Consider the following 25,219-nt stretch of genomic DNA (forward strand, 5'->3'; position numbering starts at 1 on the left):
TAACCCCAATAAATTGATTGTTGTTTCAAAAAATGCAACTTGCTTTTTACGAATATGTAAGTTTTCTTTTTATTTGATGGCAATGTTTACTTGAACTAGATGAAAATATTCAGACAAATATGTTTATCAAAATATGCTCAAATTCTTTCAAATTACCTGATGTAATATACACAATATAAAATATATAAATCCTGTGGATCTTTTGATTGTGCTTTTATCTATTTGTTCAATGTATTTGGATTACTTTGATTTTTTCCTAAATATTTTGTCCCAACAGCCTTTGGAATTTGCATTTAAAAATAAATAGATTTAAAAATTAAAATAGATTGAAAAAAGTGTCAAATCATTAACAAATATATATTTTAAGGTGATACACAGTGCTGTCATTATTACCATTAATGTTTCATGAAGTGCCCACTGCTTCTTCCAAAGACATCTGTCAACTGGAGCCCTTGTTGTACGAATCTATTTTTATATTGTCCATCTCAGTTATGTAAACAATGATGTAGTTTCTAGATCTGCACCAAAAATATTGAGATGTGATTGCCACTTTTGAGGATGGAATTAGTCAAATAAAGTAACCTACAGTATTCTTGTTGATTAACATTTTAAAAATATACATTAGAATACATGCAAACATTCATAATTACAACATAAGATCTAAAGCTTTGGTGTTGCTTATTATGCTGACAAGTCTGCTGTCTTCCTCAGAATGTGCAATGGAGTTGCACGTCTGTTGGCATTTGGCCTGATGTACCAGCCTGTGATCCAGAGGTATGTGAAATATGTTTAATTCATGCAGTATAATCTGCTTCAGCGACCTGTGTTTTATATGACAAGTGTTTTGACTTGTAGAAAGCAAATGTACATATTTATATTATTGATAATGTATTGTTTCCTCTTGATTTAAGACTCAAAATGTTTGGAGCCTGCCAGTGCCAGTGCCAGTGCCTTGATGCAGTTTGTGCCCATGTTATTCTTAAAAGCAGCTGTATAATTTACCATTTTGCTGAAGCTATATTGGGTGATTGTGACTATAAACTGGACTGTTGAGTCTTAACTGGTGAAGTCATCAGTAAAATCCTGCAGGTTACTATTTATTTCTTACTCCTGCTACTTTGCAGTTTTTGTTTTTCTTCCCCATGAAACCTGCAATGGAATGAGCACCCTGGGTAAACGAAACGGTGGTACTTTGCTTAGTGTGTAACTATAAAGTTCTATTTTTTTCTAAACAACAAAAAAAAGTTAGAATTCCTTGCTGTCCTGTAGTTGAAGTAGTGTTCAATAAATGTCTCCTAAAGAGGCTTTTACTTACAAAACCATTTTATTCAAAAGGAAACTGCACACATCTACTGTACATACAATAAGAGGAATAAACAGGGTTTTCTTGTGTGTGTTTTCCACCCCAACCATTTGTAGGGATTTGTGGTGATACTTCATTTTCTGAATGCTGCTGAAATCAAAGCAGTTCCAGTGAGTGTGCACAAGAAGAAACACAAGAGTTACATACAAAGGGCTCCTGATTAAATATTTAATTATGACAAAAACAGACAAACACTTCATTAATATCAAAATATATTTTATTCTGGACTTCTTTTCAGATCTGATTGAAATTACAACTGTCAGATCGATACAATGCAAAGGGAATCTGCAACAAAAAAATGTGATTTTAGTAAGAGAAAACAAAGGGTGGGTGTGGGCAATGACTATGCAAAGTGAACCCCAAAAATCTGTAAACTGTGGTATTTACATGGTTCATGAAGTATGGTATATCTATATATTTATTTTCCTTTTGTTTCAATGGCTACAAAGAAATCTGAATTATAAAAGTTTTCAAAGAGTACAAAAACTTTTGGGGGGGGGGGGTATATCATTTTTTTTTACATCAAGAATAAAGTAAGGAATTCAAGAGGGGAGGTGGAGAACATTGGACTTCAGTGTAAAAAGCATGTAAAAAAACAACTATGAAATAAACAGAAAATATTATAAAATACCATTCCACTGTCATAGACTGTAGAATAAATAGTATCCAAATGGTACAATCTACACGTCGTAGATAAAATGAAAGCGCAGATTCAAAATACTAGATTTTGTATAGAAAAAAGGTTTGCTTTCAAATTATTATAATTATGTAACATCTTATTGTAAGATGAAAAGAAAAGACAAAAGCAACCTAATGTTTCAGTAGCAGTATGTGTGCTCGTTACAGTCAGACAGATGATACTGAATGAAGGAAATGCATACTAACTGGCTGCCATTCCATTCCATGTATTCATTTAGCAATAATAATAATAATAATTATGATAATACAAAAAAGTAATACAATTTCAGACCTAGTTTCCTTCCCCGGTGTTCTTTCATAGCAAGTGCACAGGGCTCTAAATGAGTGCAGCAACTGAAGCCTGCCAGATGAGTGAAGTGCTTTCTTCACGCAAATAATTAAAAAAGTCAACCCTGGGACATTTAATACTAGCAGTATGTGAATTATAGGTGGACGTAAAGGTAGAAAGGAACATTTTATTAAAAGAATCTGGAATTTTTAGAAGCAATGGACGATAAGAGTAATTATTTTTGCTATGACTGTCTAATGGTATTTTAAAAAGAATATCCTCAGATGCATTTGCTATTGCATGGTAAAGACTTGTGTCCATATTATGCATATTTATAGTGCACACTGTCACGTGCGATTTAAAAGGTAAAGTTAGATTCAATTTAAAAACTACCCTTACATATGAGTTGTATATCAAAGCATATCCTGTGATAAGAGACTTGGTTACATTAATCCCTCTATGTCACATTTACCAATTGCACATTTTCCTGCCCAACACCCAGACTTGCTTTAAGTGTCTTTTTTTATTTTTGGAAACAGCAACACATTACTAGAAAGAGTGAGAGAAGTATATATATCAATGTTAAAAATGAAATAAAAGAATTAACAAAATCTGATTTAAAAAAACACTAGGTTCCAGTTTTTATGACTTTTCAGTAAAATGTTTTAAAACAGAAGTAGAAAAGTACCGTGCTTACAAAAGGTAAATTAGATTAAGATTAAGTCATGAACAATTGAGAAAGCAAAGATGAAAGCAATTAGGTGGCACGAGAATCATTCAATGTCTCATTATATATCTTTCAACAGTTGGGTTGCCACCAGTAACTAAACTTGAATCTGATGGCTTTAGTGGGTAAAAACTAGAGTACATAATGCACAATATGAATAGAACACCCAACACCTGCCTGAAACACAAACATACTGTCAATAAACCACAAAAAAAAGAAGCTTAAAGCAAGTCTTCCCTTTTCCTCATGATACACTGTAAGAGGGACCTCATTCTGGCAGTACTGTGTGAATTTCACATTGCCCTGTGGACATATCTTAAAAAGCGACTGGTATCAGTCATTAATACTGGAGTCTAGTTACTGATTGACAAGTCATCTGCAGTTTACTAATGAATGGTGAATTTTAGTAACAGCTACAGCAGTAAACCTTTGTCCAGAAAGTTATTATTGAACATTTGTTTTAATGTTACTCTATCAATAGTGCACAATTATTATGTTTTTAAAGCAAAATGACGCATAATGCATCTTCTCTAATTTGTTGTGCCCATTTTATTTTTGTAATCCTTTGAATTCATCAGAATCAATGCCCCCTTTAAAAAAACAAAAACAAAAAAAAAACACTGCATTTCGATGTTACCAGTAAAACCATAGCATCAAAACTACCATTAAGAATAAGTGAAACTGAAATTTAAAAATATTGGAGTCTGCCACAATGTTTTTGAACCACAAATCGTACAGTACCAAAGACTTTTTTTGTTTGTTTTGTTTTAAATATAACGGTTTCTTGTCAAAGGAGAAAAGAAACAGAGGAAGGTGATTCATTCCTCTACTTCATGCAGCTGTAACCTAAAGACTGTTAAACGTTTAAAAAAAAAAAAAAGGAAAAGAACTACCTGTCGCGGGGTTAGGAAAGCCAATGTCTGCAAACACAAACTGCTCTACCGACAACAATAATTTCTTGTTGTTGTTGTTGATGTTGATGACAACTGGTTTAAAGAAGAAAGAAAATGGAAAAAAATCTAATTTGGTACGTATACGTTCCTCGTGTCTTCATTCGCTTACGAAAAGCCCCTCTTGGTGTTTCTTCTTTTGTGGGTGGAAAATTCCCCAGCTCCAGAATTTTGCAGGTTCTGGAGGGATCTTGTCTCCCCTGCCTTGCGTGTTAAGTCAGGATCTGTTTGGCTTGTAGTGGCTGGCCATGGTCAGGAGGGACTGCAGCGGTCCATGGGGCAAGGACAGTCATTTTGGCTATGTACACATTCATAGTCGGTCCATGGCTTCCAACTAGCAATGTTATTTCCGCAGATCTAATACACAAACCTGCGGAAGCACAGGGGAAACAGGCGTTAGGGCATTGTTCTGCTTGTTCGTTTGTTTATTTTTATAGGCAGTGTTGGAGTTGGGAGGGAATTAATTAATTAATTAATTAATAGATAGACAATTTAATAAATGGTCTACACTTTTTAATAACATTACAGTATTTTTACATGCAGGCAATAGCTACAGAGTTACATATACAAAGTATTCACTTGTCTCATGTGATGAGGTTTTATCATTTTGAATTATACCAGGATCTGTTCCTAAAATTTCTGACAGACAACAGGATGATTGTTTGGGCGTATTTTCAGCAAGAATAAAAAAATAAAAATATAAAACCTATGTCTCAATAACCAATGACCTAAACCCCGTGGCTATTATGAAATGTTACATTATTACTTGAGCTAATCCTGCACACTTCACAAAAAAGGGAACCTTAGAATGATTCAAAGTAATACCAATGTGTGGATTAGCAAATAATTTGCATATATTCAACATCATAATGATTACAGAATAACATTAACAATAATTTACTGCACCACACAGGCAGTGTCAAATACAGCTTTACACTGGGACTTACAGATCCATCTGATGCACTGGCACCCACTTTGTCTCCTGCTGCATTCCAGCAAACTTCAAAGATGCCTCCTGTTCCCCTGTAGCTATGGACTAAAGCACCCGTCTGGTAAAATGAAATTGAATAAAATTAAGTAAATGTAAGCACTAGAAACCTTAGAGCTGCAGACAGAAAACAATGTATTTGGATTGATGGTTTCGCTTTGGATTTTATTATGATGAGCCCTCTCAGGGTGCTTAAAACACCTTCAAAGTAAGCACTGTGCATAAGACCAGAAAAACGTATTGAGCTCTCTACTACAGAATATGGCATTGCATATTTTGGAATAATCCACATACATATTGTGAGGCGTAAGACGTACCTGTGTATTCCAAATGTGGACACATTTATCGAAGGAGCCGCTGGCCAGATACCTGCCATCAGGGCTGAAGGCTACACTGTACACAGGCTCCTGGTGTTTGGTCAGTGTGTGGATGCAAATGCCTCTATCGACATCCCATAACCGCACAGTTGAGTCGAATGATGCACTGTGAATAAAAAGCACTAGTCACGGCGGCAGGGTTCACTCATTCAGCATTCAACTCTATCCTAGTCTGTCTGGATTCAAGTAGAACATTGCTTCACCTTGGTCCTTTTATCAATTTAAATGAAAAAATATATATGTTATTAAATTAAATGTTCCACCCCCCCCCCCCCACAAAAAAAGGTGTGTTAAACCGCTCATGCAGCAAAATGAGGGGGTGGGGGAGGGGGGATAACACTGTATTGATAGATACCAAGTACAAGTGCTTCCTTCTTAAGGTCAGAGAAGGGTCACTCAGACACGCACCTGGCTAACATAAGATTGGCATTGGGGTTGTTGGTGCCAGGTCCGGTTGGACTCCATTTGATAGTGTATATTTCTTTGCTGTGTGCCTGTAAATCATGCACACAATTATCCTGCTTCATACTCCATATCTGGAAGAATACAAAATAGAATAAAAAGCATGTTACAAAGACAGTTGTAAACAAAACTAAACAAAACAATATAAATTCCTATAATACCTGTCTATTGTCCCAAATTACCCAAACACATACAAAAGCTCAGCAAAATAACTGGCCTGCTCCTCCACTCACCTTAAGAGTCATGTCATCAGAACAAGACGCTAGTAAGTTCCCAGTTGGATCCCACTTAATTGCATTTACTTCATTCTGCAGAAAGGGTAAGAAAAAAAAAAATCTATTAACACTGACCCTTCAGATGTGTTCTTTGTTTGTCCACTACCAACAAAAAATTACTTCTACTATGCATTTCTTACTGTGTGCCCTTGGAATGTCTTGATGGGTCTGTCCTGGCCGAGTTTGCAGACGTGGATGCACATGTCTGTACTGCAAGAGGCAAAGGTGTTGTTGCTTTGCCAGTCCACATCTAGTGCAGGAGCTGAAAGTACAAATTAAATCAACTGATCAATAATCTGCAGTTAATAATCTGTCAAACACATCAACGTTTTTGTTTTTCAAACAGTGCCAGAAGAGTTTAACAGATTCTTTGAAGACACGCACATTTTAAAGCAGGTATATTTACACAAGTTTATATGAAACCAAGAGAAGTCAACAATAAGAATGCATCCCTTCTCTTTCCGGATGAGTGTACGGTTGTTGTGCACTGCCGAAGGCACTACGGCTGTCACTAATGACTATTTTGGTAATCAAGTATTCTGATGATTAATCAAGTTATTTGGATTAAAAAAAGTTTACAAAAACAGTTTTTTTTAAATGCAACATTCTTCTTGTTTCTCAATATAAAAATAAAGTGTCAATGTATGTTAAGAACGCTTTTTTTGCTTTGGTGTTTCTTAAGCAATAGCAGAGAGGTTTGTAAAAAGTTTTTGAAAGAGAGCTTTGAAAACATTTTTTGTATTGGTTTATTTTCCAAAAATAAACAAATTATAGAAAGAATGAAGAACTCCAATATCTTAAGTTTCTTGTGATATATAGGTTTGATATGATCATTTTATTTATGTAAAATTAAGTAATTTGCTGTGCTATACCAAGTGCTGTGATTTGTGAGAGAGCGCTGTAGTCCTGATGCATAGAGCAGTTGCTGTGAGCTTAGTACTCTGAGGGTTAAAGAAACCTCGAGGCAGTAAATTCAGATTGAGGATTTTTTTGTAATTGAATCACTTGAGTTATTTGATGAACCATGACAGCCCTAGAAGACACTCACCTGAATGGAAAGGGAACTGCTGCTTGGCCTCTCCTGTGTGTGCATCCCAGATGATTGTAGTCTGGTAAGCAAATGAAACAAATGTACACAAACCCATGTTTACAATCCCCAGTTTGTGCAGTGCCGGTGTAATGCAAGACAATTTTACCATATGAGCATGTGAATTGTCTACGGAATGGCATTTAAAAGTTTACACAGCTAACTCACCAAGCATCAAAAAGATACTGTTGACATCACCTTAAAAGCTTAATGGACAATATTTACTAAATTAAATGAATGGCCAAACAATGGTGATAACAGCCTTAAGTTTTCATATAAGGTTTTTTATACATATATATACTTACACCAAAAAAATGTAAGTATAAACATTGCTAAAATTAATTAATTAGTTGTTATGCAATTAAATTGTCTCACCTTATCAACACCGGCACTAAGGATGAAGTTTCCTTTTTTATTCCACTTCAAAGCAAAAATTGGCCCTTTATGCTGTCCCAGGGTACTGGCAAGGTTACCTGGAAATACAAATTCATAGGATTTAGGGATCTGTCACATTCAGTGCAACATTTGACTGAATTAAAGGAGGGAGGGAGGCTGGCTCACCATCTTTAGTCCATATCCTGGCAAATCCATCGTAAGAGCCGGTGGCTAGTAGTGTACCCTCACTCTGTCAGTCACACAGAGCCCAAAGGAAACCAGGATTTATGAAGACAAAAAAAAAAAAAAAAAAAAAAAAAACGTGAACATGCTGTGATCAATAAACAAACCTCCAGCCTCATTGCCTGGATTACTTTGGGAAAATTAACTGGTAAAACAGAACAATTAAAGCCTATGTGTATATATATATACACACACACACACACACACATACATATATCTATCTATCAGAGGTGGCTGGTCCATAAAGACAGAGAAGGTTGCTCCTCCTCTATTTTTTGAGAGACAAGAGGGAGATCAAAATATAGAAGTAATTGGTTGAAATAATCTCAGTATCATTTATAAAATAATTTCTCTCTTCTTTGGAAAAAATCCATTATTGAAATTCTGATTAAAATGCTTCAACAGCCACACCTGCAGGCAGAGGGGAAAGGGCAGGCTATGTGAAATGGTGGTGGGGGGCAGAGGAGGACGGGATCTCATATCTATTTAATGTACTTCATTTTTTTTCATGCTAATCTGTTATTGGCCAAAACATGTAAAATAATGCTCCAAGGGAGGACGTTCTCCCTAACCAATCAAGAACCAGAATACAATATTGACACTGCGTTTGTGCAATGATAATTTCCAAATTTCATCTTCAATTCTCTACCACTGTATTGTACGTTAGTGTGACGAACTGGTGGTAAAGTGATAGAAAGTGCTAGATACAGTACTATATTACAAAAGAGAAATGATAAGTGCAAATTGCGTACCATTTTTAGATTTTTCAGATTTTTTTTTTTTTATCGAGCATTATCTAGCTAGTGTTAGCTTGTTGTGGCAGCCCTGAAGGACCATTAGGCTAACGTATGGTGGCCCTGAAGTGCAACTGCTGAAAAAATAAAGCAGCGGCTGCGAGATTTGAAGTGCTGAAAAAATAAAGCAGCTGCTGCGACATTTGGAAGTGCTGAAAAAATAAAGCAGGCTGCGACATTTGCAGCGGCTGCGAGATTTGAAGTGCTGAAAAAATAAAGCAGCTGCTGCAGCATTTTCAGAAGCAATTATGTAAAATATACTTGACTTATGCCATTGGACAGCAAGCAAGTCACGTCGGCCAAGCCTGCTTCTCCGGAAGAGTCAACAGAAAAGTCACCAAAAAGTGGATAGAAAGCAGAAGATCACAAAAATATGAATATGAATACTTCATGCACTGCGCAGTTGGCTCCCCTTTCTCAAATTCTGTTGACTCTTCCAGAAAAGCAGGCTTAGCCGACGTGACATGCTTACTGTCCAATGGCATAAGCCAAATATATTTTACAATGTACCCTCCCTTTCCATAATTGCTTCTGAAAATGCTGCAGCAGCTGCTTTATTTTTTCAGCACTTCCAAATCTCGCAGCCGCTGCAAATGTCGCAGCCTACTTTATTTTTTCAGCAGTTGCACATCAGGGCCACCGTACTATCGGCTAGAACGGATGTTAATGAGGCAAATAACGGCAGTCTGAGTGAGGGGGTCACAGAGAGGCATGGATGCAGAGAGTGGGATGGGGAAGAACTACTTTTGGAATATTTTTTGTCACAGCCATTCCACAGTTTGGATTACGCAGCAAAGGTAAGGATCAATTCTGCTGGATGACCAGCTTAACAGATAACGATGATCAAAAATGCTAGACCAGGTCACCACTGCTGCATCACCCCTAATTGGACTGACAGGCTTCTATTGACACATTACGCACACATGAGGTTCATTCCCATCCAGAGCCCACAGTGATTAGATGCGTCTTTCCCTCTCGTTCACCTGGCCCCTTTTTATATTCATCCTTTGTGTTGTAATATGATATATGATAATATGATATTTGTTCCTTATGGAAGATGGGGATAAACTTCGGGTGCATTACCTTACCTTAGTTGTATAGTAAGTTTGTATTAGGTTGCTAGTTGGATTATTGCTACATTTGAATATAAGACAGCAGAGATAAGTAGCCAACTAGTGTAAAATAACATGACGGAGAGGGTTGGTTTTCCTCCTGTCCTCCCCAATTTTTTGAGTCACCAGCTGCCATTGATTATATATATATAAGAGCAAGGGAGTGTGTGTGGAGAAGGAGAGAGCTACCTAGGATCCTTCAGGAAACAGCTGAATGAAAGCCTTAACTTGGTAATTTAACTCAACAGAATGAACTAAATGGGTCATGATCTGTAAGCTCTCTCAAGATTGTTTTCTTATGTCTTATAAAGACATCTTCAATACAACACCAGGGAGAGCTGCACTCACGTTCCAGTCTAGCGACGTGACATCCTTGTTGCTGGGCACGTCCTGGCCGCCCTCTCGAATGCAGTGTCGGAGGACAAGCTGGGTGGAGCTGCTGGTGCTGTTCTCACTGAGGTTCCAGATCCGTGCTGTCGAGTCCCCTGAGCTGAAAGTGTGCACACACATTCACAGGCATCAGAGGTCAGGGATTGGAAAGCATCAAAATACTAGCAGCCATGCAGTGGGCATGTAGATGAAGCAGAGGACCATGGTTAATCTTAATCATCATAATATAGGCTGATTTTGTCAACAGGGATTAATTTAAAATCGCAAGTGCTAGAGGTATAAAGAAAGCACTGTTTGACAATGTATTATTCACTTAAATTTAAATGTATCCCAGGTATGTTTCATATCCACAGGCCCTTACAAAGTTATTATAATAGACAGCATGCCAGTGAAGCAGCAGTACACCTGCACACCCCAAAGGTGGCAATATTGTACTGGTAAAAGCGAGTGACAGCCTCACATGGACCATCAACACACAGCTTTTTTCAGTAGTATTTTTCCCCCTTTAATTAATCTAAGACAGGGGTATCAGAACACAGTACTGGGAGGGCCACAGTGTTTTCTGGCTTCTGTGTCAAAATCATCTCAGTTTTACATAATTGGTTCGATTAGCTGATTAACGCAATACTTCCCTGCCAGCTGCAAATTATGTTACAGGTCGCGTACCTTGCATCGAAAATGTTTTGAAACCAAGAAATGTAAAAGTTAACAGTAAAACCTTAAAAAATATTATATTTCTCCAACTGATTCAATAACAAGGTTAATCGGTTAACTGAGTGGAGATCCAGCTCAAACAAAGTAAACAGACAAACTTTGCAGCCTCTGCCGGAAACGAGTTAATCAGCCCTGATTTAAAATCTTTGTCTCAGGAGGAAAATCATATAAGGAACCCCGGGGGTTGCATTCCAATTGATTGTAGTCTGCTGAGACAGACAAAAGTCCCGTTATAGACACCCCAGGTTAAATCCACAGTTTGTGCAGAACCAATGTGGTTACAAAATGCGGAATTCAGCACATGAACACATGCACAGCTGTCTTTCTGTCTTCACTGTGAGACACCCATGCCCCTTTTCCACTGGCACATCCGATCCGAGCCAGAACCAAGGCGAGCTGGCCTGGCACGGGTCGGGTATGCATCCACTGCAATACCCAAGCTGAGGTAAATGAAGACACACTGTGGAGATCGAGAGTTGCGTGCCTAATGCTGATTCTGGTTTTTCAGAAGACAACAATGGAGGATCTTGAGAGTGTGGTTATTCTTGTAAGTTTTTTTTTTTTTTTTTTACTAAATGGAAGTAAAAACCAACTGGGCTGGCTACCAAACTGTAATAGTGAAGCTGCAAAGACAAATTAAAACATTCTCAAATGTGACAAAAAAAACATGAAAAACGTAACGATTAAACTTAATTTCTAGTTGTTAGGCTATAGTATCGTTTAGGTAGTCACTGAACCCTGATAATATGGAGTATTCCAGCACGCACTGAAACAATCAATTTATATAATAATTATGTATACACCGATCAGCCATAACATTATGACCACAGACAGGTGAAGTGAATAACACTGATAATCTCGTTATCATGGCACCTGTCAGTGGGTGGAATATATTAGGCAGCAAGTGAACATTTTGACCTCAAAGTTGATGTGTTAGAGCAGGAAAAATGTGCAAGCGTAAGGATCTGAGCGACTTTGACAAGGGCCAAATTGTGATGGCTAGACAAGTGAGTCAGAGCATCTCCAAAACTGCAGCTCATGTGGGGTGTTCCTGGTCTGCACTGATCAGTACCTATCAAAAGTGGACCAAGGAAGGAAAAGCGGTGAACTGGGGACAGGGTGATGGGCGGCCAAGGCTCATTGATGCACATGGGGAGTGAAGGCTGGCCTGTGTGGTCCGATCCAATAGACGTGCATCGCAGCTTGTTGCATATGGGGCTGCATAGCCGCAGACCAGTCAGGGTGCCCATGCTGACCCCTGTCCACTGCCGAAAGTGCCTACAATGGGTACGTGAGCATCAGAACTGGACCACGGAGCAATGGAAAAAGGTGGCCTGGTCTGATGAATCACGAGTTCAAGGTGTTGACTTGGCCTCCAAATTCTCCAGATCTCAATCCAATCGAGCATCTGTGGGATGTGCTGAACAAACAAGTCCGATCCATGGACGCCCAACCTCGCAACTTACAGGACTTAAAGGATCTGCTGCTAACGTCTTGGTGCCAGATACCACAGCACACCTTCAGAAGTCTAGTAGAGTTCATGCCTCGACGGGTCAGGGCTTTTTTGGCAGCAAAAGGGGGACCTACACAATATTAGGCAGGTGGTCATAATGTTATGGCTGATCGGTGTATGTATCATGTATCAATCTATATATAACACTGTGAAAATAAAAACTAGCTTTTAACAGGACAGATGCGCTTACTGTACAAATTGCAAAAACGTGGCTTAGCCTACTGTACATAAAATGTAACCATTTTTATCCAAACTTCACCACTTAAATGACTAATGTATTGTTAAATGTATCCAGGTGGATACACCAAAGATTGTTTAAAGTAATATTAAAATCATAAGTATCTTGTGTAGCCAAGCGTGTGTTGTGTGCTTTAATGTGGTTTACTATACTGGGCATAACGTGAAGTTGATATTGATTGTTAAGTCTACTTGGTTAATAACAATAACAATCATCTTGTAAGTACAATAAGCCACACTAAATGCAGATTCAATGCAGGGCTTAACATTGTTATTATTATATTGTTGTATTTTATTGGTAACATTAGGATTACAAACTTTGACAAGTAATGGTTTTCTCTCGCTATAGACGTAAAATAAAATACAGGTCAAATCTTGCTAAAACAAAAATATATAAATAAGTCCTAGCCCATTGTCAATAGTAATGCGTACTCTTTGACATTTCAGTACAATAGTCGGTCGTAAAACAACGGTCGTTCAAGCAACTCTGTGATCATTATGAACTAAATACAGACACAAACTTGTATTGATTAGTTACATTTCCAGAAGGATAGCTAGAATAAGCTTTTTGAGAGAGACCAATCCCTTCACAGTGTAATTCAGTGCGTTTCAGACAAAGTAAACATTACATTACTAGAAATACAGACTACATCAAAAAACACACCGGAAGAGCAAATGCAACTACAAGAGACGGATCCCTTCACCGTGTTATTCAGCTCTATAGGCTATACACACAGTAAAATAAAATACAAATATAAAACAAAAGAAGACAGCTACTCATTTCCGGTTAAACATTTTACTCTGAAACGCCGTTTTTCCGCAACACAGAGATAAGAACATGGCATGAAGCTTATTTTAATCGATCTGTCTTTCTAGTAATGTAACTAATCAACACGCTTACTTTGTCAATTTCGTTCAAGCAACTCTATTGATCATTGTGAACCAAATACAGACAAAATAAACATTTACTGATTGGTTGCATTACCAGAAAGATAGATAGAATAAGTTCCCCCACCCAACTCGCACAGCAAGAAACAAACCGAAAAAGAACAAATACGAGTGAGAGAGACTGATCCGTTCACAGTGTAATTCAACACTAGGCTATATACACACAGCGAGACAAAAGCAAAATTAAATAATATAAAACAAAATAAGACGGCTTCTCATTTCTGGTTGAACTCTGCCGAGTTACTCTGAATGCCATTTTTCTGTAACCCAAAGATACACAGATAAAAACATGGCAATAAAACCTTATTTTATCGATGCTTTTCTAGTAATGTAATCAATAAATGTTTGATTGTCTGTATTTTGTTCGAGCAACTCGATACAGAAGCGCAGTTTATTTTGTTTTGCTGGGGTTCAAGGAGCACCGTATTATAGGAGCTGTAGTAGGGGAGATACACTACGCATGCAGTATAATTCACAATGCAAATCAAAAGCATAAAGCTAAACTAAACAAACAAACAAAAAAACACAAATCAAACGTATTATCGAAATGCTGATTTACCTCAAATCCCATCTCTTATTTAATTTCCTCATGCTTTTTCGCCCGTATGCGGCCATGTGGGAGGGGGGAGCTGTTTTGCAATGATCACGGTGTGTACATCCGTAAAAAAACACACGTGGGGCGAGTTGTACTAACGGGATCCGATCTTGATCTCAGTTGTGTTGTACTAAACGGATCAGGGCTCAATCTGAGCTCAGATCCGAGTTCAAAAATTATCCTGCTTTTGATCAGGATCAGAGCTTGATCCGACTTTTTAAAATGCAGGAACTCTGTATACTTCATCTAGTTCGCCGGCGTCAAACACGCCGACCCGGGTATTCAAAGACAGGCATAACACTTTAGAGGTTTTTCGGGAGGAAGACGTATGAAAGCGGTATAGATTAACGGCATGAAGCATATTTAACCTCATAGACATAACTGATCCTGTTTTAGGACCTATATTGAAGCGCAGTCATAATTACCAAAACATGTGAAGCTGTTAGCGTTAATATATTTTGCAACCGGCAGATTTCAGCAAATAGTAGGTCTCACAGATAAAACAACGAAAATGTGACTTACATTATTTACAAAGATTTGTACTTTCAAATAAACAATGTTTCTACTTTTGTGTCTTTATGGTGAGGTGTAGTTTGTGTGCGATTAGTTTTATATTTATTTACATTATTGTAAAACAATGTAAAATCTCTTATTTCTCCAGCACCCCATTGCAAACTAAAGACAATAGCAGCTCCACGGCCGTCCAACGCTTTGAGAAGCGCCCCATACAATCCATAGTTTTAAGACATTTCTAAAACTCACCTTTTTAAAAAAGCTAAGGATCTCTCTCTCTCTCTCTCTCTCTCTCTCTATATATATATATATATATATATATATATATATATATATATATATATACACATATACATATACATATATATACATATACATTATATATATATATATATATATATATATATATATATATATATATATATATATATATATATATATATTCTCGAGTTGCTACTGCTGTATTTCCCGTATGATCTTATCTGTTTTGACTGTAGCGCAATTGGGTATGAAAAAAGCGCTTAATAAATACAACTGATAGGTTAATTATTATTATTATTATTATTATTATTATTATTATTGTAGTTGAGGAGTTAAAGAAACGCACACCAGTGCAAGAAACTAAAGGTTGTGTACTTTGTGTACTGTGAGGTTTTAATGGATCCAATGTGCCCTGTCCTTGACGGACAACTTTTCGGATGACAGACTACAAATGATCGTGTCGGATCCAGTGGGCAACGATAAGCACACTGACATTAACATGCATTGGGAAATGTAGTGAATAACAATAACTAAGCTTATTTAATTAATATACTCATCAGCAATAGCACAGTATATTTTTGTGAAAGGTTTACGACTGTCATTGTGTCATTAGAGCGGCAGATGTTCAAACAGACGCACAGAGACTGACGAGCCGGTTCACGTCAATAGGAAACTCCTTAGTTACCGCACGCGCAGCTTAATAATCGGATCAGCGGATCAGCGGATCCTGATCTTGAACTGCTTCGTACAACGCCTTTTCATGATCCGGATCCAGTGAGCCCGCATCCGATCCTGTTTTCTGATGCTGTTAGTACAACCGGCCCCTGGTGGCAGAGCATGCTATTGAAAAGTGATTATAGTCTCCAATGGTAACTATAGTTTTCTCTGGATCTGTACAGGCTTTACAATAAATGTTCAAAGCCCAGGACGTACAGGTAGAGCGGTACTCATTTTGTCCCGGAAAGCACCCGCTGTACCGGTACGGCTGTACGTTCCAAAGGGTTAATGTATTAAGTATTAGTAATGTATTTAAACCTAGTACTTGGACTGAGGCTACGTGATGAGGAGTTCAGTTAACTCCTCCCCCAGCACTGCTCGGCCCTGGGCCAGCACTAGGTAAGAAGAAACGCCGAAAATTCACAGCCTGGTTTCGGCACGCCACAGATATGCCAGTGGAAAAGGGGTACCAGGTTCCCAGAGTGTGCTGGACCTGCAAAAACATACCCAGAAGCCAGGAGATCACTGACTGGATTCCAGGCACAGATGAAGACCTCGGACTCGTGGCCTCGCAGGACCATGGCTTTATTCTGAGGAATTTCCACATCCCCGTCGACCTCCATGTCTGCATGATTGTCTGTGAAGCCAGAAAAATAAAATGGACAGACAATAAGGAATAAGTATAGCAAGACTAAATAAAAAAAAAAGATATAATATACCAAAAAATTACTACATCAAACCATGTGTGTACAGATTGTACAGACAATTTCACTAGTTAACCACTAACTCCAGATGAAAAAATGAAAACCCTTCCCAGGTACCAGATTTTGAAAATAATTATAATGTTTTAACACCTGAAATTGCTTTAAAATGTAAACATATGATGATTGAAATGCAAAAACTGAACCAAAATGTTTTTCATTAACCAAGTGTACTACATGTTCAGTAAACAGATAAAAACAAGTTGTTGTTTTTTGTTTGAATGAAGAAAAGAGTTAAATAATGGTTTCAAATATTATACTTTTCAAAACAAAAAATACACATAAAAATAATACACAATACACTGGAACTCATTAAAATAAGATGCAATACACTAACTCATGAAAATACTCTGAAACACTATAATAAACAATGAACAGTAATTATCAAATAGCACGGTACTGTGTGAGGGTTTCATTTGACGTATATGGATACATCAAAGTTTATTGACGGTGTGTATGTACATGTACGCGTGTGTGTAGTCTGTAATGATCTTGCTAGAATACCAGTGGGTGTGCCTGTGCGCACTTGTATGTGGGTAAATTATGTGGATGATCTCACTAGCTAAGGCATGGGCTCCATTCTCCTCCCCATTGGCCGTGTTCTCTCCATTTTTCGCTGGCCCCTGCTGGTTGGTGGTGGCAGCAGCAGCGGCAGCTGCAGTGGCAGCAGCAGTGGCAGCTGCTTGTTGCTGGGCCAGCTTGTCCCTGTAGGCTTGCTGCCGGGTCTGAACCACGTCGGGCATCACAGCGTCGATCAGAGACAGTGACTCGATTGGCCGGCCATCAAAGAGGGTGCCGTCCTGCAACACATCAGCAGGATATTTAATAATAATAATGAAAAATGTACAATGCCATAGAGAAACAAGAAAGCCATTGTGTTTTTTTCTCTCTCACTCCAAGCTCCCAAAAGCAAAGTGGATATTTAATAATAGTCATGAAAAACTATTTTGTCTTATTTAAAGTTAAAATAAATGTTAATATTTTAAAAGTCTCCATGATGTAGGCCTATATGATAAAAAAAGACAAGTTGAAAAGGTCTATTCATATGATAAGTTAAATCTGATTTTTAAATAATTTTGCCACTCTTTATAAACGTAATTATACATAAACGTTCACAGCTTGTTACATATACAACTGGCCTAATATTTTAAAGCTAAAGTGTGTGAAAGTAGGCAGAGAGAGAGAGAGAGTGAGTGAGTGAGTGAGTGAGAGAGGTCACTATCAGAAATCTGTCTTTGGGTTTAATTCAAGAGAGTCATTGCATGGGTAAAAACAGAAAGCATTCTCTTGGAGGCTGAATTCCCTAGTTCCCATGGCTAACTGGAACCTCTGCTCCCTTGAGCAGGGATCTAATTACAGAATTGAATTTATAAAGTAGCCTAATAGTCAAAAAGCTTTGAATACAGATTTGTATTAGTAAATACTAATTTTCATAGTATCATTTTGCTTTTATTAATCAGTTGTTGTATTTAAAGACATGTTTATGCATCTCCTATAACTTTTGTTTTGAATATAAAATAATTACATTGTAGATTAATATAAAAAAAAGGAAAATTCAATCTTTGAGTGTAAAGTGTTAATATTTTTCATAGAGGCTTTGTGTTAAAATAGTACAAGCAAATGGAAAAGAAAAAGAAAAGTAGTGTAGAAGTCTAAATACAGAAGTACAATGTACACAGTAAAAAAGTAAATTAAGAACATCCACATATAATTAACTTATTTTTTCATTCCATTCAATCTGATCAAACAGATTTGTACTGTCGCTGTGGGCATTTATAGTTCAACAACCTATTATGTCAACTGGGAGATGATCAGGAGATATATAATAGAAAACCTTATTGTCGCTGCATTTCTGTACTACCAAGAACTGTACACAAGCCCACGTGTAGGGAAATTGATACAGGGGGTGCATACGTGTGGTCTGTGAGGATGGATTCCAATGCCTCCAAAACTAATGTTTCTATACTGACCCCCTTGATTCCTGCCTTTCTTTTTCTCTAAAATGAAGCCCACAACCATGTAGCTGAGTATTTAACATGCTAAAGCAAAAATAAGCAAACCGGAAATGAAAAAGAGGTAGGGAGAAAAAAGGAAACATAATCAATGCTGTCTGGTGCACTGGTATCCTGCTAATGTGTGCTGCATTCCAGATAAATTCATAATTGAGTATCAGACAAAAATAAATAAATAAATAAAATAAGCACACACACACATATATAGACCCTTATTATATGAGACTGTTCATCTCATTGAAGACAGGTTTGTGACAAGCAGAGTAAATGAGAAAAAGGAAGAGCGTTCTCCAAGGCCTCACCTCGTTGATGCTGACTTCAGCCTCTACATACTGCAGTCCCTTCTGGATGATTGAGATGAGAGCAGCAGGGGGCACTAGGGCACCATTTATATTGGACTGGCTTATGTGGCTCTCTATCCCAAAAGTGAATGCTGAATGGGAGAACCCTGCCAGAAACAGACAGACATGTCAGTGTCATCTCCGCTTCCTGTTTATTTAATCTTAAATATATACATAAACAACCATTTTAACCATACTTGTTTTCATTGTTGTGATGAGTATTTTAGAATTAAGTTCCTTTTGCTTGTGTAGTTATTATCCCCTTCAGACACATGGTTAGCTTTTATATCTGATAGAACTGGTGTACATAATTGTACACACAGTGACCACAGGTTTACAAGCCAGCACTTAAGTATATTAAATTAAACAAATTGTCATTTTGTATATAGCGAAACACAGTAAGTAAGAACAAGTTTATGCCCATTATACTCACACAGCTGCTCTCAAGAAATTGCCAGACATTGTAATATAGAAGTTACTGGAGTAATGATAATGCCATATATTAGGATCACAACAGGAGCACCACTGCACACCTACCTGACTCCTGTAGATATCTGTACACCAAGAAGTTGACCTCATCACTACTTATGCTCATCTTTATTCCTGGTTAAACCATGAGGTCAGCACACAGCATGCAAGCCTGCAGAGAGAGAACATGGTATTACATATTTTCTGCAAGCACACACCCTCCAGATGTCCCTGTTGGTCTTACCCTTTCTTTCTTTCTGTCAAGAAAGTAAAAGGTTCAAAATATAAATGTTAGAACCACTAATCCACATATAATACATCTTTAAAAATAAACAATTGCAATTTATATTTAAAGAAAGTCAATTGATAGTTTTCTGTACTGCAATCAAAGTAGAATGCTGAAGTTCCTGGAGAAACTTTATCTGCATGTCAGTATTTTTAAGACCAGAAAGCAGTAAGTTTCAGTGTTTATGTAGTATAACAAAGTACACAACAGTGTACTATGGTATATCACAAGTTTCTACAGTATACTACAGTATAAAAGTGTAATTATGGTATAATACAGTGAAGTATAGTATTTGTTATACTGTAGTATTATAGTATACAAGGTATTACAGTATACTATAGTATACAACACTAGAATTGTATTTGTTGTAGAACTGTAGTAAATACTATAGTATTTTAAAAGTAGTATAATACCATAAGGGGAAATTATTGTAAATACTTCTTAAAATCGTAGAAAAATCATAAATATACTATATTATAGGGAATTAACTGAGGTATGGGGTATTTATCTGACATTTCGTAGCTGAAAGTTGTGACAAAAGTGAATAATATGAAATAATAATATAGTGAGGGAAAAAAGTATTTGATCCCCTGCTGATTTTGTACGTTTGCCCACTGACAAAGAAATGATCAGTCTATAATTTTAATGGTAGGTGTACTTTAACACTGAGAGACAGAATAAAAATCCAGAAAAACGCATTTCAAAAAAGTTATAAATTGATTTGCATGTTAATGAGGGAAATAAGTATTTGATCCCCTATCAAACATCAAGATTTCTGGCTCCCAGGTGTCTTTTATACAGGTAACGAGCTAAGATTAGGAGCACTCTGCTCCTAATCTCAGCTCGTTACCTGTATAAAAGACACCTGTCCACAGAAGCAATCAATCAATCAGATTCCAAACTCTCCACCATGGCCAAGACCAAAGAGCTGTCCAAGGATGTCAGGGACAAGATTGTAGACCTACACAAGGCTGGAATGGGCTACAAGACCATCGCCAAGCAGCTTGGTGAGAAGGTGGCAACAGTTGGTGCGATTATTCGCAAATGGAAGAAACACAAAATAACTTTCAGTCTCCCTCGGTCTGGGGCTCCATGCAAGAACGGTGAGGAATCAGCCCAGAACTACACGGGAGGATCTTGTTAATGATCTCAAGGCAGCTGGGACCATAGTCACCAAGAAAACAATTGGGAACACACTACGCCGTGAAGGACTGAAATCCTGCAGCGCCCGCAAGGTCCCCCTGCTCAAGAAAGCACATGTACAGGCCCGTCTGAAGTTTTCCAATTAACATCTGAATGATTCAGAGGAGAACTGGGTGAAAGTGTTGTGGTCAGAGGAGACCAAAATCAAGCTCTTTGGCATCAACTCAACTCGCCGTGTTTGGAGGAGGAGGAATGCTGCCTATGACCCCAAGAACACCATCCCCACCGTCAAACATGGAGGTGGAAACATAATGCTTTGGGGGTGTTTTTCTGCTAAGGGGACAGGACAACTACACTGCATAGACTGATCATTTCTTTGTCAGTGGGCAAACGTACAAAATCAGCAGGGGATCAAATACTTTTTTCCCTCACTGTACATAGACTTAGACATAAACTGTAAAGTTTTAATATTAAAACCAAGTAAATTACTGTAATGTAGTATAATTATTATTAGCTGTATAAGTATTAGCATATTACAGTATTATAAGCAGGAATCAAATAAGATATTAATGGCAATGGGAAATCCCAGTACAACATGGTATTGCAGAGAGAAGAGCTGACAGGGAGACTGACCGTTGGGTAGAAAACAATGGAACGTCTGGGAACCCTGACCGCTGATTGGTTATGCAAATTAAATCTCAATGCTGACTGGCTACTGATCGTAAAGCTTGGATTGCCTGTACGCGAGAATGCGATCCACCACTGAAGTCAATTGGAAATTTTGGGTTTTCGATTGATCATAAATCAACAACTATCAATCCTATCTGTACAAAAAGCACAAGCAATCTGAACAGTATCATGGTGAATAACTATGAGTAGTAGCAGTCCGGATAAAAGGAATAGTAAAGATTTTGTAAGAGAACAAGACTTCATGTTTTCATACACAGACTAATTATACATTAAACAAAATAGTTTTCTCCCATCCCCCCCTATTGTTAAATCTTCTCATTCAAATGTAGAGGTAGAACTAAGTCTTCTTTTCCCACAGATAAAAAGAGAACCATACCAAGTGCTATATTTATTACCTAAATGTACTAATTCCATGCTGTACAGTTCGCACAAGGGCAGCAGTATTTGCTGTGTTCTAAGCCCCGGCCAGGTTCCTTGCTGCCAAAGGTTAACAGTGGACAGCCCTGGAACTGTTTCTCAGGCTTTCATTCAAAAAACAAACTGCAGTATCCAGAGCTGCCACCAGTTTTTTGGCAATAGATCACTTACAAGCCTATACAATAATAAAGCAGACCGTGTGTAACTTTGATTATATAAGGACTTCAATTCATTCATTAAACACTGCAGTGTAGGTAAGGTTCTGCCAATTCCATAGATTTAAAGATTTTCCATAGCTCTCAAATAACTTAAGCATTCAAATCAATGTATTTTATCTGCTGACACCAAAAATTAAACAAGAGAAATGTTAGTGTGTACACGTCCAAAAAATATTCCAATTGACACTTAGAACAGGGGATGTGCCAACTGATTGGAAAACTGCAAATGTCATACCTATCCACAAGAAATGGGACAAAACTGAGCCAGGAAATTACAGACCAATCAGTTTCACCTGCATTCATTCTAAAATGTTGAAAAAAATGATTAGACAGAAAACAGAGAAGCATCTAAATGAAAACCATATTCCTGGTGATAGTCAACATGGGTTTAGACGAGAGATTTATTAGAGATTTGTTTTTTTTAACATGTACAGTGAGGGAAAAAAGTATTTGATCCCCTGCTGATTTTGTATGTTTGCCCACTGACAAAGAAATGATCAGTCTATAATTTTAATGGTAGGTGTACTTTAACACTGAGAGACAGAATAAAAATCCAGAAAAACGCATTTCAAAAAAGTTATAAATTGATTTGCATGTTAATGAGGGAAATAAGTATTTGATCCCCTATCAAACATCAAGATTTCTGGCTCCCAGGTGTCTTTTATACAGGTAACGAGCTAAGATTAGGAGCACTCTGCTCCTAATCTCAGCTCGTTACCTGTATAAAAGACACCTGTCCACAGAAGCAATCAATCAATCAGATTCCAAACTCTCCACCATGGCCAAGACCAAAGAGCTGTCCAAGGATGTCAGGGACAAGATTGTAGACCTACACAAGGCTGGAATGGGCTACAAGACCATCGCCAAGCAGCTTGGTGAGAAGGTGGCAACAGTTGGTGCGATTATTCGCAAATGGAAGAAACACAAAATAACTTTCAGTCTCCCTCGGTCTGGGGCTCCATGCAAGAACGGTGAGGAATCAGCCCAGAACTACACGGGAGGATCTTGTTAATGATCTCAAGGCAGCTGGGACCATAGTCACCAAGAAAACAATTGGGAACACACTACGCCGTGAAGGACTGAAATCCTGCAGCGCCCGCAAGGTCCCCCTGCTCAAGAAAGCACATGTACAGGCCCGTCTGAAGTTTTCCAATTAACATCTGAATGATTCAGAGGAGAACTGGGTGAAAGTGTTGTGGTCAGAGGAGACCAAAATCAAGCTCTTTGGCATCAACTCAACTCGCCGTGTTTGGAGGAGGAGGAATGCTGCCTATGACCCCAAGAACACCATCCCCACCGTCAAACATGGAGGTGGAAACATAATGCTTTGGGGGTGTTTTTCTGCTAAGGGGACAGGACAACTACACTGCATAGACTGATCATTTCTTTGTCAGTGGGCAAACGTACAAAATCAGCAGGGGATCAAATACTTTTTTCCCTCACTGTACATAGACTTAGACATAAACTGTAAAGTTTTAATATTAAAACCAAGTAAATTACTGTAATGTAGTATAATTATTATTAGCTGTATAAGTATTAGCATATTACAGTATTATAAGCAGGAATCAAATAAGATATTAATGGCAATGGGAAATCCCAGTACAACATGGTATTGCAGAGAGAAGAGCTGACAGGGAGACTGACCGTTGGGTAGAAAACAATGGAACGTCTGGGAACCCTGACCGCTGATTGGTTATGCAAATTAAATCTCAATGCTGACTGGCTACTGATCGTAAAGCTTGGATTGCCTGTACGCGAGAATGCGATCCACCACTGAAGTCAATTGGAAATTTTGGGTTTTCGATTGATCATAAATCAACAACTATCAATCCTATCTGTACAAAAAGCACAAGCAATCTGAACAGTATCATGGTGAATAACTATGAGTAGTAGCAGTCCGGATAAAAGGAATAGTAAAGATTTTGTAAGAGAACAAGACTTCATGTTTTCATACACAGACTAATTATACATTAAACAAAATAGTTTTCTCCCATCCCCCCCTATTGTTAAATCTTCTCATTCAAATGTAGAGGTAGAACTAAGTCTTCTTTTCCCACAGATAAAAAGAGAACCATACCAAGTGCTATATTTATTACCTAAATGTACTAATTCCATGCTGTACAGTTCGCACAAGGGCAGCAGTATTTGCTGTGTTCTAAGCCCCGGCCAGGTTCCTTGCTGCCAAAGGTTAACAGTGGACAGCCCTGGAACTGTTTCTCAGGCTTTCATTCAAAAAACAAACTGCAGTATCCAGAGCTGCCACCAGTTTTTTGGCAATAGATCACTTACAAGCCTATACAATAATAAAGCAGACCGTGTGTAACTTTGATTATATAAGGACTTCAATTCATTCATTAAACACTGCAGTGTAGGTAAGGTTCTGCCAATTCCATAGATTTAAAGATTTTCCATAGCTCTCAAATAACTTAAGCATTCAAATCAATGTATTTTATCTGCTGACACCAAAAATTAAACAAGAGAAATGTTAGTGTGTACACGTCCAAAAAATATTCCAATTGACACTTAGAACAGGGGATGTGCCAACTGATTGGAAAACTGCAAATGTCATACCTATCCACAAGAAATGGGACAAAACTGAGCCAGGAAATTACAGACCAATCAGTTTCACCTGCATTCATTCTAAAATGTTGAAAAAAATGATTAGACAGAAAACAGAGAAGCATCTAAATGAAAACCATATTCCTGGTGATAGTCAACATGGGTTTAGACGAGAGATTTATTAGAGATTTGTTTTTTTTAACATGTACAGTGAGGGAAAAAAGTATTTGATCCCCTGCTGATTTTGTATGTTTGCCCACTGACAAAGAAATGATCAGTCTATAATTTTAATGGTAGGTGTATTTTAACACTGAGAGACAGAATAACAGCAAACAAATCCAGAAAAACGCATTTAAAAAAAGTTATAAATTGATTTGCATGTTAATGAGGGAAATAAGTATTTGATCCCCTATCAATCAGCAAGATTTCTGGCTCCCAGGTGTCTTTTATACAGGTAACGAGCTGAGATTAGGAGCACTCTCTTAAAATAAAAATGTGTAGCTGGTAAACTTGCTATTGCTTTTTCTTGTACTAAGTATGATTGAAGTCTGAAATTTAACAGTATGCATTTTAAATGCAAAAATAGCATTGTGAAATTGTGAACGGGACCAGGTAACTTTATTCACTTATCCCAAATTTGCATTAAAACAATATAAATTTGACCAAAGCAGGTTTCCATTCAAATCAATGAATTTAAAAATGAGACCAGCTGTTTA

The 25,219-nt window shown here is 37.6% G+C and overlaps 1 protein-coding gene across 3 annotated transcripts in view; it reads right to left on the reverse strand.

Annotated features, from left to right (window-relative positions):
• Positions 1–1,562: 1,562 nt before the first annotated feature.
• Positions 1,563–25,219, reverse strand: part of tbl1xr1a (TBL1X/Y related 1a) — a 145,060-nt gene continuing 121,403 nt past the window's right edge. For all 3 annotated transcript variants that reach the window (XM_066708852.1, XM_066708853.1, XM_066708851.1), the window contains 14 exons: positions 19,260–19,362; positions 18,684–18,829; positions 16,929–17,169; positions 16,116–16,245; positions 10,069–10,210; positions 7,758–7,821; positions 7,572–7,669; positions 7,158–7,218; positions 6,250–6,371; positions 6,068–6,142; positions 5,781–5,908; positions 5,313–5,478; positions 4,955–5,056; positions 1,563–4,377 (listed from right to left, as the gene is read on the reverse strand). In XM_066708852.1, the coding sequence (XP_066564949.1) occupies positions 4,351–4,377; positions 4,955–5,056; positions 5,313–5,478; positions 5,781–5,908; positions 6,068–6,142; positions 6,250–6,371; positions 7,158–7,218; positions 7,572–7,669; positions 7,758–7,821; positions 10,069–10,210; positions 16,116–16,245; positions 16,929–17,169; positions 18,684–18,829; positions 19,260–19,317 (1,560 nt within the window). In that variant the 5' untranslated portion in view covers positions 19,318–19,362 and the 3' untranslated portion in view covers positions 1,563–4,350. The remainder of the gene's footprint in view (positions 4,378–4,954; positions 5,057–5,312; positions 5,479–5,780; positions 5,909–6,067; positions 6,143–6,249; positions 6,372–7,157; positions 7,219–7,571; positions 7,670–7,757; positions 7,822–10,068; positions 10,211–16,115; positions 16,246–16,928; positions 17,170–18,683; positions 18,830–19,259; positions 19,363–25,219) is intronic.

This window comes from Amia ocellicauda, chromosome 7 (assembly GCF_036373705.1).
Source record: "Amia ocellicauda isolate fAmiCal2 chromosome 7, fAmiCal2.hap1, whole genome shotgun sequence".
Classification (NCBI taxonomy): domain Eukaryota; kingdom Metazoa; phylum Chordata; class Actinopteri; order Amiiformes; family Amiidae; genus Amia; species Amia ocellicauda.